We start from the raw sequence: 19,843 nt of genomic DNA, 5'->3' as shown, positions 1-19,843 counted from the left end.
AGGACTATGCAGTTAAGGCTTTTCAAAGTGGAAATATTAATAGTTAAGCATTGCCCTTTTGTAGTGCTTGTCTTAAATGAATTGGAAAGCTGTTCTGTTCAATATGCAAGGAGTAATGGGATTTTTTTAAGGGTTGCCCTGCATCAGAACTACAATATATCACACCAACTTTATTGAAATGTGACAAGAATATTGTTGTGTTCTTGTACAGGTATACCACACCAACTTTATTGAAGTGTGACAAGAATACTGTTGCGTCCTTGTACATGATGTCACATTTGACAAGAGCATTATTTGTTTACCATTTTTTACCCTGTCTAAATCAACCCTTCCTAGGCGCAAGACCGCCGGGACGCCCAGAGCACCGTCAACCTGTGCAACCAGGTCCTACACACACTGGGCCACATGAACCACGCCTTCTCAGAGTTCATGGTGGACCTGTCTGCACAGCCACCCCGCACCATCCGTGCACCGGCCCCTCCATCCACAGTCCCACGCATTCCACTCCGTGTAAGCAAGCACTTCCAATATTAGAAATCATGGTAACATAGATAAAAGTGATGATATGGTTTCACTTACCCAGGGTAGCCTGTTTAGTGTAAGCAATGTTCTCCTGGATGGCCCTGCTGTTATTGTGAATACTCCAGCATTGTCATAAATACAACAGACGCACAACAGAAGTGTCAAAAAAGGGCTGTTCAATTTCTCCCTTTGTATTTATTATGCAATTTAAAACAGAAATGATATACAAACTACCAGTATTTTGTGTGTATGTAAGTAGCTTGAAGGACAAATGTCAAGAATAATTGTGCATGTCGAAATTTTCATTGTTTTTGAACAATAATGAGAAATATGAAACCCCCAATATTCTTCTTGAAGTGCATTCATCTGTTTAATTTTTGTACTTTGAATCCATCTTGATGGACATTTATCACGTCAATTTTTTCCCACACTGTGTCGCTCTTCAAATTTTCTGATGGTACACGTAGATTGGTGGGGTCAATCCCAATCAGGTGACGGTTGGTCTCCCAGGCAACAGAGCGTCGGCTGCTCCTCCCCCTCCTCCTCCTCCACCCTTCTCCACGTCGGGAGGGGCGCAGACACAAGGGGGCACCCAGGCTTTTGTCACTGTCACTTCTGGTGAGAAGCCATGAGGTATCCTCCATTTGGGATGTCCTCATTTTTATGTTGTTGGCTAGTTCTGTATGCATGTTCGTGTTATGTGCCTGTATGAAAAAAAGTATAAGCCAATATTTAATTAGGTTGTGCACATTTGTACAAATAGCCTTTATTTCTTTCCCCCAGTTGGTGAGGCACTTTGCAGTGACATGATGCTGCCTAAGCTTGCCTAATGTAACAATTTGTTGAATTCATGCTCAACCAAAGAAAATATGGGCATAGACCAGGTAGCCAGAATAGCACATTATTGAACACTTGAGAAAGCATCCATTTCATTGTTTTGCATTAAATGCATTTACAAACTTTTTTCTGTTAATATTGCCAAATACTAGGCTTTAATGAACACTTTGTTGCTATCAAGTGGATGTGCTGGCAAACGCCAGTCATAAGGATTACATGAATAGTCTTTTTATCACAGATGCTTATCTCTGTGAATTTAAAAACCAACTTGCCTGTAAGTACACCTATCATGGTACTGAAACTACACTGTCATTGTACTGACACTAACACTGTTGTTTTACTGACACCAATTCTGTCCTGATTCTGACTCTGACACTTTTATGGTACCGATTCTCACACTGTCATAGTACTGACACTAACACTAACACTGTCATGGTACTGACGCTTGACATTGATGATTCAAGTGTGCGTTTACTTTCTGGTGTAGGTTCCAATGGAGGCAATAACAACAATCAAGGGGAAGCACGGTCCAACACCTCTACCACTCCTTCCTCCTCGTCATCGACGACCACCTCCTCCACATCCACCTCCCAGTCGACGTCCTCCACGCCCTCTTCGGCCCCAGGATCCGGCCAGTCTGGCCCGACGCCGCCACCGCCACAACAGGGGCCCCCCAGGCCTGGATTTGCCCCCTTCCCAGCCAGTATGTTTCCCCCTGGTCTGATACCAGGCCTGGCTCCCGGCATGCCCCTGCCTTCCGGTATCACCATACAGCAGACCAGAACCACCACGGGTGGGTGTCACCATGCAAAAGATGAAAAATTCTATAATAACACTCTGTGTGTGCCACATTTACTTAACCATACCCCTATAAAAAGCAGAACCGAAGCCGAAAGTTGGGGTACATAGTGTACATTGAAACAGTGCATAGCTGAATTTGATCGTATTTTCTTAACTGTGTCTAAAAGCTAGTTGTCCATGCAGCACAAGATTTTGAGAGATTTTGTGCACTGGGTTGTGCTGCTAATTACGTCTGCTGGGTATGATATATTACAATGTGATCTGATTATAATATTGTTTCTCTTTCATGCGACATCATGAGTATGTCAAAGAGGTAATCCCAGATGTTGTTACTCTTTACACTAAAAATTTTTTGCTTCCTTTGTTTGAAAGCTGGGTTGCTATGAAATTATAGTCTGTTGATGACAGAAAGTGGCTGAGCCATCTCACATGTGATACTTAGTACACTGGTTACACATTGCCCTCCCATTCACATATATGTTGTATGTGGTGCTTTTAAAATCTCTATCTGCCAAGGTGACAGACTTGTCCAAGCAGTGTTTGTATAAATCACTCTTTCACAAGAGGAGGAAATGTGTCTCTTGATCATGATTTTGACCCACGTTTCTTTTTCCACTGCAGCTGGTGGCCTGCCTTCGAACGTGATGCAGGGCTTTGCCCAGATCATCAGCCAGCAGATTCAGGCGGCCGTGAATGGAGCGCGGCAGCAGCAGCAACAACAGCAACAACAGCAACAACAACAGCAACAGCAGCAGCAGCCGCAACAGCAACAGCAACAGCAGCCAAGATCTCAACCCCAGCAGTCTATGAGATCACCATCACAACCAGGTACCTACTCAAACAGTCAGAGATTTGATGCCACTGCAGATCTTCCAAGTTAGCAGAAACATTGTCCAAGTGTACAGAATCATATAGGGGCAATGTAGTTACTGCTGATACGTAGACAGTTGTCATTACCATTATGTTGTTTTACGTCATCATTGTTATTATTAGTGATATTGTTTATTTAATCATTATTGTTTTTATCAACATTATTATAATTGCATTATCATTATCATAATCATCATCATCATCATCATCATCATCATCATCATCAAGCAATGTATTGCTGATCATTTTATGACTGAGTAATATTGGCCTAGATTGTAGTGCCTGTAGTGTTTCTGACTAAGATTTTACCAACCATCTATTCTTATTTTTTTTCTTTAGTTCCATCTGGCAGTGCTACAACAAACACAACGTCAACCTCTTCTTCAGCCTCAGCTCCAACCAGTGAGCGGTCTACAGGGGGAGTCCACACCTCAACAACACCCCCTGGGGGCAACGCCGGGCAGCCCTTCCACACCTTCAACCCTTGGACGTTGCTGCAGTGGGACCCGCACCTCCCCTGCAACTCCCGGCACCGAGGCACGCCCCTGATGACTGCCGGTAACCAACGGCGGCAGGGCCAGCAGCATCCCCAGCAGCAGACGCCACAGCAGCAACAATCACAGCAGCGTCAGGAGCAGCAGCCACGGGCAGGGACAGGAGCGCAGGACGGGGCGCAAGAGCAACCCTCAACTGCTCCCGATGTCCACCCAGATGATGCCATGGAGGTGTGTGCTCCCTGTGAAACCAGCTCTGGTTGTTGTCTTATCTTTTACTGAATTATCCTAACTCATACATTCATATTTCACTTTAGTATGATAAAGGCCACCTGTGCGTCTTTGATGCACAGAAAAAAAAAACACCAAATGCACAAAAAAACAAACCAAATACACAAAAAAAGAAACGCACTGAGAAACTCCTCCATATCATTGTTGCTTTCGTGCAAAGGTTACGTCTCATGTTACTCATTGCAGGTCTTGCATGATACATTGCCAGCATTAGTATTATGTACATTTGCAATTCCTCCATTTTGTTTTTGATAATTCAATAAGAATGAAATAATCATTTCATGTTTCTTTCTTTTCTAATTTCGTTCATTTTCAGGAACAGGCCTTCCATGACATTGTAGGTGGTCTTGTGAGTGCTCTCAGCAGCCAACCTAATGCACCAGGTAAGAGAAGAAAAGGCTCCTGCACCCAGGAATGGATTTCTTTTCCCCGGCTCTTTCGTATTGTTTTGATTAGCGATGTGTCTATCAGAGTTCTCGCACTCCAAATTTTGCCTCCGTACAACTTCTTCAAAGGGTAAATCCCATTGAGAAGGATACTCACATATGCTTTATTTGGGTTTGTAACTCTTAACCCTTTAACTCCAGCTGGAGTACTCCTTCTGTGGCTCTCTCTCTTTACCTTCTGTCCTTTTGCTTTTTTAGCTCACCTGAGCCAAAGGCTCAAGTGAGCTGTTTGCTATGTTTGTAGGTAGTAGTCTGGAAGAATACATGGAAAGTGAATTTTCCATACTCAGTTGAGTGCCATTCCACAATGTTCTCTTGTTTCCTCTCCCAGTTACTCTTTCTGTGTCCCTGCCACCGTCTATCTCCATTTCTCTTTCCCTTGTTCTTTCCTTTTCTCTTTCTTTGAATATAACACGGGAGGCTATGGAAATTGGTGATGTCAGCTGTGTGATATCCATTTTTGCTCAAACAAAATTGCATCGTTGACATACAGCAACATCGTGCAACTTTTGACAGCATGTCACGCGATGAGCAATCGACCAGTCGGATAAATACTTTTTAGGTGTTATATAAACTGTGATGTACCACCTTATCACTTCCCTTTTCAGTGCTGGTCCAAGCCCACGTGCGAGGTCCTGAGGTCGTCAATGTCGGAAGCGGCCAGGCAGGGGGTCAGCCACGCACGGGGCCCCAAGTGGCCAGACAGGTACCTAGGGCCGGTGGTGGCGGTGGCGGGGTCAACCTTTCAGCCCAGCAGCTCTACTCGGCCATCATGATGGCCACCCAGGCCAGCGTCATGCCCGGGACCAGTAGCCCCACCGTGGAGCAGTTTCTGACCAATTTGTCCCTGGAACACTCTTTTGGGGATGGTGAGTCGCTTGTTGCCTTTGACCTCATTGGAGACTGTTGTGTGTAACATGCTGCATGTGCCATATATTTAGCGAATCTATTTGTTCTACTGGTCTGACATGTCTGTCGGACCAGTAGGTACCCAGTTTTTCTATCTTTTACTGGTCCATTCCTGAAAAAGTTCCTGGTCTGACAGTGATTTTACTGGTCAGGGATCGTCAGATCAGTGCCAGTGTGCAGCATTGCATTCAGTTATTATCAGAAAACAAAATTAACCAGCTCGCATTGAAAACAAGAATGCTATAAACTTAGGAAAAAAGCGTTTCGAATTACCAGCACTACAATGTAGTCCTGAACTAATTCTTAGATCATATGACTGAAACAGACATCCATGGTACTTGTAATAGATACAGTGTACTGCTCACTTGAGAATGACAACTTGTAAATGTCAACAAAACAGTGTTGAACAGTGTCTGCAAGGAATGAGAAAAGATATCTGCCTGTCCTTCCTGCCACACCCAGCTTTTTCATCTTCTTCTTTCTCCTTCTTTCGACCACGCCCTAGGAATGGTGGGCAACCTGTTCAACGTCCTGCAGCGCAGCCTGACCATGTCCGACATGGTCCTCCTCTTCATGGGAAACATGTCGCCCATGGGACGCATCCGGCCGCAGCTGGCTGAGCACATCCGCACGCGCACCCTCGACGGTCAAGCGCCAACACCTGACAACATCAGGGTGAGTGCATCAAGGGGTGGGGGGGAGGGTCATTCTTACGTGGTCCGGCTTGGCAGTTTTGATTTTCAATTGATACCTCTTGTTTAAGTGAAGTCAGGTACTAGGTTGAGGTTTGACTCTTTCTGGGATGTGCAGAAAATCAAGCATATTTCAAAATCAAGCATATTTTTTAGTGAACCAAACAAAAACAAAATAAAACAAAATAGCACATTGAAATGGCCATTAGAAACAGTCATTCCATTTGTCTATTTGAGGTTTGGCCGAAATGGAGTACTGAATGACCAGATTTCATGTTAATGTGTTCAAATTTGTGTTTAAAAGTTTTTGATGTGGCCACTAAAGAAGGACTAAAATGCTCAGGGGCAAGCTACCACTGTATCATTGACTTTAATTCCCCTGCAAAGGATTAGGCAATGAGGATAAAATGCCTTGTCTAGGTGGTACAACTACTGGTGCTAGGGGGACTTGAACCAGGGACCTTACATTTAAGAGTCAGTGAGTCTGTCCACCGAGTCACGATGGCTCCTCTGTTCATACTTCTCACTCAAAGTGTGTCCCTGGCGAACCTCAGATTAGAATTCAGTGGATGTCCCAGAGTTGTGTGGTAGAGTGACACGCGATGTGGAAATAGAAATGTGAATTAGGGATCAGCAGCTTACCGTGCATTGTCTCTCTTGACATAATGGCAATAAGAGCATGAAATCATTACTTTTGGTAGTGGCAACAGTGCATCTGTTATTATTACTATTACTGCTTCTACCATTACTACCGCTACTAGAACTATTACTAAATCTAGTACAACTTTTGTTGTTATGATGATGATGATGATTATTATAATAATAATTATCATTATTATCATTACAACTACTACTGAACCACAACTACTACTACACCAACTGTAAAAGTGGAAATTTCACAGTGGGGAAAATTTATCCGCATTTTGCAAGACTTGCAAATAGCATGAAAATGAAAGCACACAAAAAATTTTGCTTCCTATATGTGATACTAGTTCATAGTTTGACTCCACAGAATTAAAAGCATATGAAATTCACCTTACCTGGCGAGTGCAAAAAATTCCCATGTTTCCGCTTTTGCAGTACAGTTGAACCTCTCGTATCCGGAGAAGTCAGCACCGGGGCTCATCCGGATAAGGGATTCGGCCGGATATGGGAGACTCGATGCTTTATACATGTACATATACATACACATGTACTGATGTAGCCCATTGTAGTACCACATGTTGTAATGTGTATACTGCGACCTTTTCATTGTTACACTCAGTAACAGACCCCAAAATAGAGGTGTATGTTAATGTTGGAAGTAATATGTAATTCATGTGTGTTTGTGTAGGAGTTCTCAAGGAGTTGGGAATCCCCCTTTCCTCCCGTAATCAATAAAAAAAAAAAAAAAAAATCACGGCGAGATTGCGTCCGTATAATAGAGAGATCCGGATAAAGGGAGGCCGGATAATAGAGGTTCAACTGTACTTCTTTATATCTCCCTTCCCTCACTTTACCAGTTCTCATAATGATACTTTTATGCTCACATATTTCAATTTTAGGCTGCAGTGGAAAGGATGATATCTGAAATACAGCCAGTGCTGGAGGAATTCACGGTGAGTTTGGAATTGACCGGTTTACGGGTGAAAGACTAACTTCAAATGTTTTCTGGAGTGATGGTTTGATATAAGTGTGTGATATGAGTTACCATTCATGTTTGTGGTGATCATCATATGATTTGGAGGGATTTTTATAACTTCCGCTCCGAGCATGCATTGTCAGAGTAGCAAAGAGAATGGATTGTTTGTGAAAGATACACTTTTTACGTGACTTTGATTCCCAGCATAGCCAACAAGAAAGTAAAAAAGGAATCCATTTAACTCATTATATAGTATGTGGCTTGAAGTAATTGCTTGTTGTTGTGTTATCATTCTTTCTTTCCAAAGCCAAAAGTTTAATTCTGAAGAGTATGAATTAGAAATTAAGTAACTAGTGTGATACTGGTACAGTTAGTATGATGCATTTCTAAAGCAGAATTTTGACCCGTTGAAAGAGTTAAGTTGGCATCACACTCCATTTGTTGTTTTGTGTAATTTGTGCATATAGCTCTGCATGACTGTCCATGATAACCATGATTCGGTTAGAGGGGATTAATTTGATAAATATGCTTTGTGTACTATTACAAGCAGTGCACGCTGTGGAGTACATGTTGACTGTTTTCGACTTCTTGCACTGTAAATGCATAACTAGCCCCTGTACATTTGCCATGAGTGATCCAACGTAGAGCATGCATACACATGCACCCTTTGTATGGTTTGTATGAAAGATACTGTAAAAGCCGATATTTTCGTGAGGGTTTAATCTTCATGAATTTTGCAAACCACTGTTGGACCACTACTTGAAAAATGTGTAAAAATATCGCAATGGACAGTCATTAGCGCACTTACGATAGCCTCTACGTATGTCAAATCGCAAAAGCAACATCATGCAAAACTGATTATGACCTCGTCATTCGCAAAAAAAATATCAATACATTAAAATAACAGCTGTTACTATAAATTGTCTTTCATTTCGCCACATCTTGGCTGAATTTTTTTTTTTTTCTAACAACAATGTTATGACACTTCTGTTTTTCAGAGAGACACGCCCACTGAGCGAGATGTGGACATCGTGGCAACGTTCGTGGCGATTATCTCTGAGATGGGGAAGAATTTCATCTCTGCAGCTCTGGATAACAGTATGCATCTCTGTCTGTCTGTCTGTCTCTCTGCCTGTCTGTATGTCTGTCTGTCTGTATATCTGTCTGTCTGTCTGCTTGTCTGTCTGTCTGTCTGTCTGTTTGTCTGTCTGCCTGTATGTCTGTCTGTCTGTCTGCTTGTCTGTCTGTCTGTCTGTCTGTATTTCTGTCTTTCTGTCTGTCTTTGTCTCTCTCTCTCTCTTTTGTATTCCAAGCTGTATTCGCTCTAGCATGTCATTTCTGAAGAGCCACAAATCTTTTGCGTAAATGTCTACTTTTCCAGTATGGGGATGTGAATGCATTCTTCAGTGCAATTTGCCAACCAATACAAAAGTTAGTAAGGTATTGCTGAGGGTGGCGTAACTTACATAGGCCTTTGTTTCTTATTGCGGTTATTGGGAGAAGTTGATGCTCATCATGGATAAAGGAAATGATTCCCCCCTCCCCCCCCCCCCCAAAAAAAAAATAGAGAAAAAAACAAACAAAAAGAAAAGGAGCTTTAAAGTGAGACTGGCTCAAAAATCATGTTGCAGGTCATATCTCTTTGTTCTTGTCCTGCAGCCATGGTGGACTATCCCAACGAGGTCAGGCAAATCGTAAGCACCTCCACACAGCGCATGGCGGCGGCTCTGGTCTACATTCGCGGCAGTGTACAGGCAGCGATAGACTACTTCCAGCAGAGAATGGTGAGTGGAAAGAAGGTCTTTCAGTGAATAGTTGACCCTGAGATCCAGCTGGCCTAGGGTGATGGCATCATTTTCTGGAAGCAACAGATCATGTGAAAAAGTTGGTAGAGATGTTGGGTCCATAATGTGAAAGCTGCAACCATTTCAATGTCCCGTGCACCATACCTTAGTTTGTTACTTTATTTACAAAAGTCCCAAAGCTTTTGTTTGTGTGTGTGTGTGTTTGTGTTTGAATATAAGAAGAACGGTCTCTTCTTTCATCAGGTAGAATAGTATACAAATGATGAATGTTTATGAGTGCAATGGACAGAATATTTCATGAGGTGAAAGATGAAATGATCCATTCAACGGCGCGCAGCCGAGGTTGAATGGATCACACATTTTATATTACACCGAATGAAATATTCTGTCCACTGCACAAATGAAAAACATTTATTATTTGTTTTATATAACGCCTATAAGAGATCCTTGTCCTTTATTAAGGCCAAAAAAAAAAAATTGTTGCATTGGCGTAACATGAGATTTTCAAATAGGGTCGGTCGGGCGGATTTTTTTTTTTTTTTTTTTCTTGCTACCTGCATTTTACGTGTAAAACTCGTGCTCAGCTCAGTAAACAGTTACAACTGCTGCACCGAATGTGCTGTGTTCATCTATTCTACAAATCTTTTATGAGGCCGATATTACTGGAATTATACCCCTTCACAGAATTTAAAGATGTTGAAATCCCTATCCTGAATGTTTTCACTTCATATTTTACTATTTTGACTTAGATAAGATAGATGCAAATTGACCCATATATACAATCTTTTCATCGCACACGGCGATCTCTATTACAGTCCCACATATACAGATTCGTGTAAGTTCTCCACACAAGAAACCTATGGCAAAACTGTGCACAATACATCGCAGTCTGAATGCTATACGTATACACTGAATAAATCTTGTTAGAGTACGTGTCCGTGTTGGAAACAGATGACGTACTGATCAAGGAAGGCTTATGCGAGGCGCTAGATCTCTCCCTCGTACATCCGATATCCCCAGAGCCGTTTCCACTTCCGCGTTTGTGCGATCGCGATCGCAATCAACAAGATATTTGATATCGATACCAAAAAATAAATAATAAAAAAACATGGGGTCGGCGGAATTTTTAGGGTCGGGCGGGTTACGCCAATGCAACAATTTTTTTTTTTTGGCCTAATTTAGAAACAAGAGAGAATCTGAGATCGCGAGAGTGCTCACTGAGCGCTTTATGCTAGGTAGCGCGCTGTCGCATACATACACTGCAAAACGCAAGCGTATACGCGTAGTGTGCTGGGCTCTCAGTGAGCGTGCAGTGGAGCAAATCGTATGGATCCAAAATTGCACGGTAAATGGAGCCACAATTGCACGGATGATGACGTCATAGTAAAATGGGCCGAATGATCAATGTCAAACGACCAATCAAATGACAAGGATCTCTTCAGGCGTTATGTAATAACCTGATATCTTATGCCCCAGTCACATGGACATCCCGGACAGGATCCGGGATGATCCGGGGAGAGATCTGTGTTGACGCCTTGGACATCCTTGGATATCCATGTAAATCCGGGGACATCCGGGAGGCCAACACGGCAACTTTTGGAGGTAAAGACCATTCGGCGTCATCCGGGGATTGCCATGTTGGCAGAGCAATCCGGGGTGGTTCGTGTGGCTACTGTGTAACTGAGTCCAAGTAGATGCTGTGTTTGTCCGTGTAGACGCCGCGCTCTTCTGGCCTTACACGTGTACCTGCCATGTTGATACTGTGCGTACAGTCATACCAACGCTTGTCGACACTCCATCGAGGTCAAAACTATACCGGATCTCCCCGGATCTCCCCGGATCACCATGTAGATTCTTGAGCATCTGTGTTTATATGCGACTGGTGCATTATTCTTCATTTTTGACAAGATGGTAGGGATGGACTAGGCTTGCCTATCTTCAACTCTTCTTATTTGTGAAAGCTCTCACCTTGTGACCACGTGACAGGTCATCCACAGGAGGATCTCATCGTATAAGATATTTGGAGATAGCAATTCTTGCTGGAATGGCAATTTCCTGCAGCAACAGCCAATCAGAATGCAGTATTCTTGTCATCACCATGACGCTTGCCATTGTAGCATGCGTTGCTAACATAGCACAATTTTATGAAATTGAGCTCTGGGCCTGGTTTTATCTAAAGATAAAATCAGTTTTGAATTTCCTTAACATAGACTTATCATAGAAATCAACTTTATAGTTAGTTTTAACTCTTCATAAAGCAGGGCCGTGAAATGATAGAAAGGGCCCACCAAATATAGGGTCAACTCTGAAAGTTGCGCAATGAAAATCGAGAGTTTGGTTTGATATTGTGTTAAGAGTGATGAATGTGATTGCATGCATGAAGGGGGGTATAAACATTCTGTCTCTGACTAACAATTGTAGATGAGTAGCATTGTTGGGGTAAAGCGGTGTTTGATTTGATTTAATTCATTCACAAAATGCATATACATACATTAGTCACAAATATGCACATAGTTTGTACATGAAACATGTTATTTTACATTTTGTGTGGATCGTCATAAGCTATGAAAAGCTTGACTGGGACGTCCAGTTATTGTATTTGTTTGCGAGCAAAAAGTTGGCACAGAATGAGACATTTCTGCTGTGTCTGCTGCACTTCTGCAGACGACGTTCCTGTCGCAGGACAGCCCTGAGCTCACCGCCTTGGGGATGCCGATGATCTTGACCAACGTCCAGAACTTCATGAGCACACGGACGCTGACCGAGCAGGACGTGATGCCGTACATCGTCAGACACACCGCACAGCCTGCTGCTACGGCAACCACTGGTGAGTTGACAAGCCTTAGCTCACGCAGGCCTTCATTCATGATTGACATACATCCGCGTTTATTCATTTTTGTCTTGCTGCGTGTGAAGTGACATTGATGTTAGAGCGATAAACAATCTACATAACAAATGTGGTGATAATAGTAGGTAATAATGATAATAATGATAAACCTGATAAAGATATCAATAATAATGCTGTAATATTCCGTAAAGATGCCTATTGGTATGTTCCATGAAAACCCCCCAAAAAAGTTATAACTCTGAATCAGTGAAACAAAAGCAGTTAAATCCATGCACTTAGCCTGATAGTGCGGTTATGGCAACTCCCAATTTGTAATAATAATAATTGATATGATTTATATAGCGCCAAATCCACTCTGCAGAGTGCTCTAGGCGCGGAAGGAAGAGAAAGTGAAGGAGATAAAGGACATACAAATATCAAGTACATGTAATAAGTAGTCAAATTGAGGCTTTAAACAAGTGAGTTTTTAGACTGCTTTTAAAGGAGTCTGATGAAGAACAATTTCTTACGGCTGGAGGTAAGTTATTCCATAAGGTGGGAGCAGCATGGCCAAAGGCACGTGTGCCCCATATTGTAGTGAATCTTGGAATTATCAGAGAACCGGAGTTGGATGAGCGTAAAGATCTAGCAGGGATGCAATTATGGAGTAAGTCAATGTTATACTGAGGAGCAGCGCCCTGAATGCAATGAAAAGTCAAAAGTAAAATCTTAAAAATAATGTGATCTTTGACTGGTAACCAATGAAGTGATCTCAAAATAGGGGTGATGTGAGTGTGCTTCTTGGATAGTGTGAAGATGCGTGTACCTGTCTAAAATGTACTAAAATACTGTACATGCGGTGTATTTCACACCATTTTTATTTCTAGCAATCTTTTTCATGATTTAATGATATTTAGCAACAACTCATGATAATTGTGCGTCCTGTGACACAAATTTTGATCAAATCCAAAGGTCATTGAATCGTCCCCAATTTTCACCTCGTGCAGAACCTCAACCAGCTAAGCCCGAGGAGGCCAAGCCTAAAGCAGCGACCTCATCCCCAGCTGGGTCCACGGAGCCACCCGTAGCCAGACCCCAGGTGGATGGGAGTAAAGGACCAGCTGCAAAACAGCTTGTTGAGGAGGACCAGAAATCAGAAAGTAGTGATGAGGTTGGTCACGCATTGTCTGAATTTTGTTGTTTTTCGTGTTCGCTTACTTGATAGTTTGTTTGTTTTTTTAAATGTGATACATTGACAATAATCGTTTTGTTCTGTCAGGTTCAGAGGAATTTTCGCTTTATCAATGGTCCAATTTTTGCCACTTTATTGACTTTTTGTTGCCACAAGCACTGGCAGTATTTCCATTTCTTCCTTTATTTTTTTCTTTTCAGTAAGTGCAATCAGTAGTAGCTCCATACAATTAAAATGAATACAGTGAAATCCCGTTATAACGAGGTCTGTGGGACCGGTGATATTACCTCGTTATAACCGGTACCTCGTTATAACCGTACGCATCAAAACAAAGAAAAACATAAGCACGACGTCATACACCCATCAATCAAACTTAAGAACATCCTTTGCGTTGTTATTACACAATTATTGATCGTTATTATTGAGACAATAAAGGAAAATTATTTGTGAATTGATACAAAAGATGGAAAAAAATAGGGGTTGAATTGCGTTATTTCTTTATTTTTCTTCCAAAAATCTCTTCGCATAATAGTTGAACACTATGTTCTTGAGAAGAAGGCCTACTTGGCAGGATCATATTTGTGATTCATGACAATGAACAAAATCAGATTGTATAAAATGCATTTGTTAAGTTTTTCTAAACACCAGCGCAAATAGAGTAGAATACATGCGTTGTTTATCGTAACTTGCGAGGTATGTTACGCTGTTGGTGTCCAGCGGGAATGCGATGATTTCATGAATCATTGTGGCTGTAATCCTATACAAATTGAATGTATTATGATCGTTGCGCCCGAAGGGATTAAAAAAATGCGTTCTTTATTTTCTTCTGAAAATCTCTTCGCGTTTTGTACACCCGTTCTTGAAAAATATGCGACAGGGTGGAATTTGGAAGGTTGTGACCCTTTTTACGCAAATCTGTACCTCATAGACCATTCTGAAAGAAAGAAAAATCTTCATTGCAGTGTTAAATGATAATGAACAAACCTAGATCTATTCAAACTGTTAAAATGCATTTATTTCTTTTTCTGCACCAACTCAATTAGATAGATTAACATGCGCTATTCAACTATTTTTACGCTACTGTCACCCGGTGGGATCGCGATGATTTCATGAATTATTTTGACTTTAATCATACACACTCATTTATTTATCACTTGTTACATGATAATGAACAATTCTAGATCTATTCAAATTGTTAAATGTGTTTGTTTCTTTTTCTGAACACCAACTCAATTAGATAGATTAACATGCGTTATTCAACTATTTTTACGCTACTGTCACCCGGATTTCATTAATTATTTCGATTTAATCATATACACTCATATTCACTAACCAGCAAAACAACTGGAAGTCGGAAGTAAAAATAGAAAGGAGATAATGATGAGTTGCACACGCATTCCAATATTATTGTCCATTTTGGCCACGAGTGTCGCTATATACAGGAAAATTTTTTGAATGCGTTTTATTTTTCTCTTTCTCTCGTTGCGGTGTGGTATGACCTAATATCACGCACGCGTATTTCGCGAAAAAGAAAATCGAATGATTTTATTCAATAACTTACAGTAGTAGTAACATCGGAAAGTATTTCTGTGTCTTATTGCGTGGTTTAGAAGAAAACATGAACTGGGTCAATCCATGTCAAATCATCCAGTGCTTGTCACCCGACCCCCTCCGATTTTCTTAAAAATCGCACCAAATGTTCCCCAGAGTGTCTGACGGAAAATCCCAAAATATTTTGCCCCAAGGTCAATTGGTTGCTAAGATACAGCCTCACATAGCAACCGGTGCGCATTCCAAAATATTAGTTAAAAGAAAATTAGGCATTTTTGATTGACTGTTTTAGCATGGATATTAATGCAAAAATGTTCATTATCTGGAAATTGAGAGAACTTTATAGTCTTTGCAAGAAAAACTTACTGTGACGAGAAATTGACTTTTCGTTAACGTGCACGAGGTCACCGAAAATGGTGTTAAATGTTAATTTTGAAAATTTTAATGCATATTTAGAGGCTAATATCTTCCACATTTCATCACCTTAGGTTCTAAAATATTATGCTGTTGAAGGCTTTGACTTGCTCAGTAATTTTGAAAAAAATCAGCGCATTCATACGCACCGTTTTTACGGAGAGCGCCCTCAAAGTTGACAAAAATGAAAAATGTGCCAAATTCAAGGTCACAGATCACCCTTCGTCCCACCTAGGAATGGCATCAATTTTTGTGTATTGATAGACATTTACCTATATTATCTTGGGTTACCAAAGAAATTTTGCTACCGAAATGTTCAATGGCAAATTTACCCCACCGAAAATGGTCGTAAACGGCCAAATTTCCATGTAATATCACATATTGGGTTTGGAGGACATTTCAAATGTCCACACTTTCAAGATGAAAAGCACTAGCCCTGTGATATTTGCAGTAGACATAGTCTGTTATACATATTTCAGTAATATATACCACAAAACACTTGTATTACTTAGTAATGACCTTGAAATTTAATCCAAAATTTGATAAAAACAATAAATTGCTCCATTTTCCTCATTGCACTGCATATAAATACGTGTTTTGAAAGACATTTCACAGAGTAATATTTCAAGAATTATGAAAGCTGAAAGCCTACCTTATTAAGGTTCTAAAGTATTTGTGCTCTTCTTTCAGATTTAGTGTCAATTTGATCATGAATGTTTTACCCTTGACCTTGAAGCCCTTCTAAAAATAGCTGTAAATTTGTTAACTACAAATTACACACACGACAGGTGTATTATGGCATGATATACTTGTGATTCTTTCACAAACACAAAAGCTTTTTATGGTATAAATGTATATGCTGGAATTAATCTACACTCATGCTTGCAAGATATGTTACAATTAATAACTTTGTTCTGACAATGACCCTCAATTTATGACCTTCAAAATCATGAGAAATGCCTATTCCTCTCCATAAAGACCTGTATTATGTACTGAATAATAGTTGATAATATTGACGTTGCGCCCAACATAATATAGATTCTTATTCTAGCCTGTGAAACGCACATTAAAAGGAATGAGAGTCTTTTTTTTCGGGGGATTTGTTCTGTACCTTATGGAAACTTCCAAAATCATTTCAATTCTTATGTATTTTCTTGTTTTTGGAATTTCTTATGTATTTCTTTGTTTTTCATTTTCTAAAGCATAACTGTGTTTTCTTTTATTGGAAATTGTCACGGGCCACTTTTCTACCATAACCAGAATAAAATTAATCAATCAAAGTGATAGATAGTAAAAATGGTCAAGTTTTTATGAGTTTCCAAACAAAGCACTGTTTTCCATAGGAAATGCACACAAAATCACAAAATGTTACTGTCCCCTTTTTTGATTGAAATTGAGGGTCATTGTCAGAACAAAGTTATTAATTGTAACATATCTTGCAAGCATGAGTGTAGATTAATTCCAGTATATACATTTATACCATAAAAAGCTTTTGTGTTTGTGAAAGAATCACAAGTATATCATGCCATAATACACCTGTCGTGTGTGTAATTTGTAGTTAACAAATTTACAGCTATTTTTAGAAGGGCTTCAAGGTCAAGGGTAAAACATTCATGATCAAATTGACACTAAATCTGAAAGAAGAGCACAAATATTTTAGAACCTTAATAAGGTAGGCTTTCAGCTTTCATAATTCTTGAAATATTACTCTGTGAAATGTCTTTCAAAACACATATTTATATGCAGTGCAATGACGAAAATGGAGCAATTTATTGTTTTTATCAAATTTTGGATTAAATTTCAAGGTCATTACTAAGTTATACAAGTGTTTTGTGGTATATATTACTGAAATATGTATAACAGACTATGTCTACTGCAAATATCACAGGGTTTGTGCTTTTCATCTTGAAAGTGTGGACATTTGAAATGTCCTCTAAACCCAATATGTGATATTACATGGAAATTTGGCCGTTTACGACCATTTTCGGTGGGGTAAATTTGCCATTGAACATTTCGGTAGCAAAATTTCTTTGGTAACCCAAGATAATATAGGTAAATGTCTATCAATACACAGAAATTGATGCCATTCCTAGGTGGGACGAAGGGTGATCCGTGACCTTGAATTTGGCACATTTTTCATTTTTGTCAACTTTGAGGGCGCTCTCCGTAAAAACGGTGCGCATGAATGCGCTGATTTTTTTCAAAATTACTGAGCAAATCAAAGCCTTCAACAGCATAATATTTTAGAACCTAAGGTGATGAAATGTGGAAGATATTAGCCTCTAAATATGCATTAAAATTTTCAAAATTAACATTTAACACCATTTTCGGTGACCTCGTGCACGTTAACGAAAAGTCAATTTCGCGTCACAGTAAGTTTTTCTTGCAAAGACTATAAAGTTCTCTCAATTTCCAGATAATGAACATTTTTGCATTAATATCCATGCTAAAACAGTCAATCAAAAATGCCTAATTTTCTTTTAACTAATATTTTGGAATGCGCACCGGTTGCTATGTGAGGCTGTATCTTAGCAACCAATTGACCTTGGGGCAAAATATTTTGGGATTTTCCGTCAGACACTTTGGGGAACATTTGGTGCGATTTTAAAGAAAATCGGAGGGGGTCGGGTGACAACTTTTCTGAAAATTGGATGATTTGACGTGGATTGACCCAACTACGCAAAACGGGAAAGAGACATGGATAGCGTGAATTCGGTTTTCAATGTTTCATTTGTCGCGTATTTGAAAGCGGCAAGTCAAGAAACGGAACGAAAAAGAAAATGGAATGATTATGATTATGTTATGTGGTTTAGAAGAAATATGGAAGGAACAGTACTCGGTTATTCGTCACTGATAGTGGGCGATGAAGAAGGATAACGGCGGGACTGAAACATGTTTGTTTCCGAGTCTTCCCGCTTCAGCTACCGCGGTAGTACATATAGAGATCGAGACGGGACAGGCACTTGTGAGTGTGTTACTGCATTCAGCACAGACTCTGTAAAATGAGGATAGCATGAATTCGCTTTTCAATGTTTCGTTTGTCGCGTGTTTGAAAGCGTCAGGTCAAGAAATGGAACCTCGTTGTATCCGATCAAATTGCTTATGTTTTTCTTTATTATGATGCACCGAAAATGTCCTCGTTATAACCGGAATCTCGTTATAACCGAGCTCGTTATAACCGATTCGTTCTGCCATAGGTTTACACGCAAAGGAAAACGGGACCGACGCGATCGCCTCGTTATAAGCGGTTCCTCATTATAGCCGAACTCGTTATAACGGGGTTTCACTGTAGTGCTGTATGATATACAGGAAGATTTATAGTCTCATGTTTTTTTAAACCATTTATTTGGCACACATTCAAGTGGAAATATACACTGTACATTCCTGTAGTACAGGTTTCAATGTTACAGAATCACAAAAGATGCCACCACTTAACAACTACAGTATCTTCTATGATAATTCTCCTTACGACTTTTCTGTGGGCTCTGAACCATTGAAATATGTCTTGTGAATTATAATGTTTGTGGGTGTCTGCTACTTTAGTCTCCAAAACTTTAACCCTGTATCATCTTGTTTCCCCCTTCTTTGGAACGACAATAGACAATGGTATTTGAAGATGCAGTCGACATCCAGGAACCCGATCCAGCTCCAGCGGTGGGGTCCAGACGTGCGGTACAGGATCTGCCCATCCTAACAGGAATCCCTATGCATGGGGCTACTGCCAAACCTGCAGGCCGCGATGAGCCAAGACTGGCCACCAGGCGAGGGAGCCCCGCTGGGGCCATCGCCATGGATACCGATGACTGGCAGAGAGCTGTAGAACCAGTGAGCCTTTTCTTGTTCCTTTTTCTTCTTTTAAGCATTCTTTTTTACCATCTTTGAATGTTTTCTGTGATATCTTCATTTTTTCTGCAAAGGTATGTGAGCCACATAGTCACAGATTTGCACTTTCTCACATACCAAACCCAAATCAAAAGAGTTGGGAGTTGATACAAACAGCACGGTACAGTAAATATTAAAAGCTCTGATCCGTGGAATAGGAGATTGAAAGATATGTGCTTCTGCCCATTTTATACATATTTGGACATATGGAAACAATGTCTACATACAATGTCCACCTTCACTGTTGTGTAGTAGTGAGTACTGGGCAGTTTTCATTTCATTACCATTTCATTTATTTTCTATATCCAAAGAATGCAAATTTATTACAAAGGCATGTGCATATTTTTGTGCAAGCATGTGAAAGTGGATATAAAGATAAAACAATGAAGTGAATGCAAAAATTACTGGGCAATGTTGGCTTAGTGATCAGTGCAGAACTCCCTCTAGCAGATCATTGACAATACTGATGATGAAGATGTTCCTCAAGGGTAAGTGATATCAAATTAATATTGTCTTGATTTGAATCCTCACAAACCCTAGCGCTACTGATGACAGCATCATTGTGCATAAAGTTATGAGCTTTTTGAGCTGGTGGTGCAGAAAGGGTTAACCCATCCACGTACGGGCCTCTGTGTAATCTGTAAAATCGTGCCTGCCTAGTAAGTTGGCCATGAACTTGGGCGCGATCT

General features: G+C 40.5%; 1 protein-coding gene across 1 annotated transcript in view; it reads left to right on the top strand.

The window, feature by feature from the left end:
• Positions 1-19,843, top strand: part of LOC140240580 (large proline-rich protein BAG6-like) — a 62,300-nt gene that overhangs the window by 10,337 nt on the left and 32,120 nt on the right. The window contains exons 9-23 of the mRNA XM_072320340.1: positions 337-510; positions 990-1,140; positions 1,847-2,152; positions 2,782-2,849; positions 2,934-2,988; positions 3,370-3,755; positions 4,132-4,198; positions 4,870-5,130; positions 5,676-5,845; positions 7,407-7,460; positions 8,482-8,581; positions 9,143-9,267; positions 11,953-12,115; positions 13,123-13,286; positions 18,873-19,097. Of these exons, the coding sequence (XP_072176441.1) occupies positions 337-510; positions 990-1,140; positions 1,847-2,152; positions 2,782-2,849; positions 2,934-2,988; positions 3,370-3,755; positions 4,132-4,198; positions 4,870-5,130; positions 5,676-5,845; positions 7,407-7,460; positions 8,482-8,581; positions 9,143-9,267; positions 11,953-12,115; positions 13,123-13,286; positions 18,873-19,097 (2,469 nt within the window). The remainder of the gene's footprint in view (positions 1-336; positions 511-989; positions 1,141-1,846; positions 2,153-2,781; positions 2,850-2,933; positions 2,989-3,369; positions 3,756-4,131; positions 4,199-4,869; positions 5,131-5,675; positions 5,846-7,406; positions 7,461-8,481; positions 8,582-9,142; positions 9,268-11,952; positions 12,116-13,122; positions 13,287-18,872; positions 19,098-19,843) is intronic.

The sequence above is a fragment of the Diadema setosum genome, chromosome 17, assembly GCF_964275005.1.
Source record: "Diadema setosum chromosome 17, eeDiaSeto1, whole genome shotgun sequence".
Classification (NCBI taxonomy): domain Eukaryota; kingdom Metazoa; phylum Echinodermata; class Echinoidea; order Diadematoida; family Diadematidae; genus Diadema; species Diadema setosum.
This window is presented reverse-complemented; position numbering and strand designations above follow the sequence as displayed.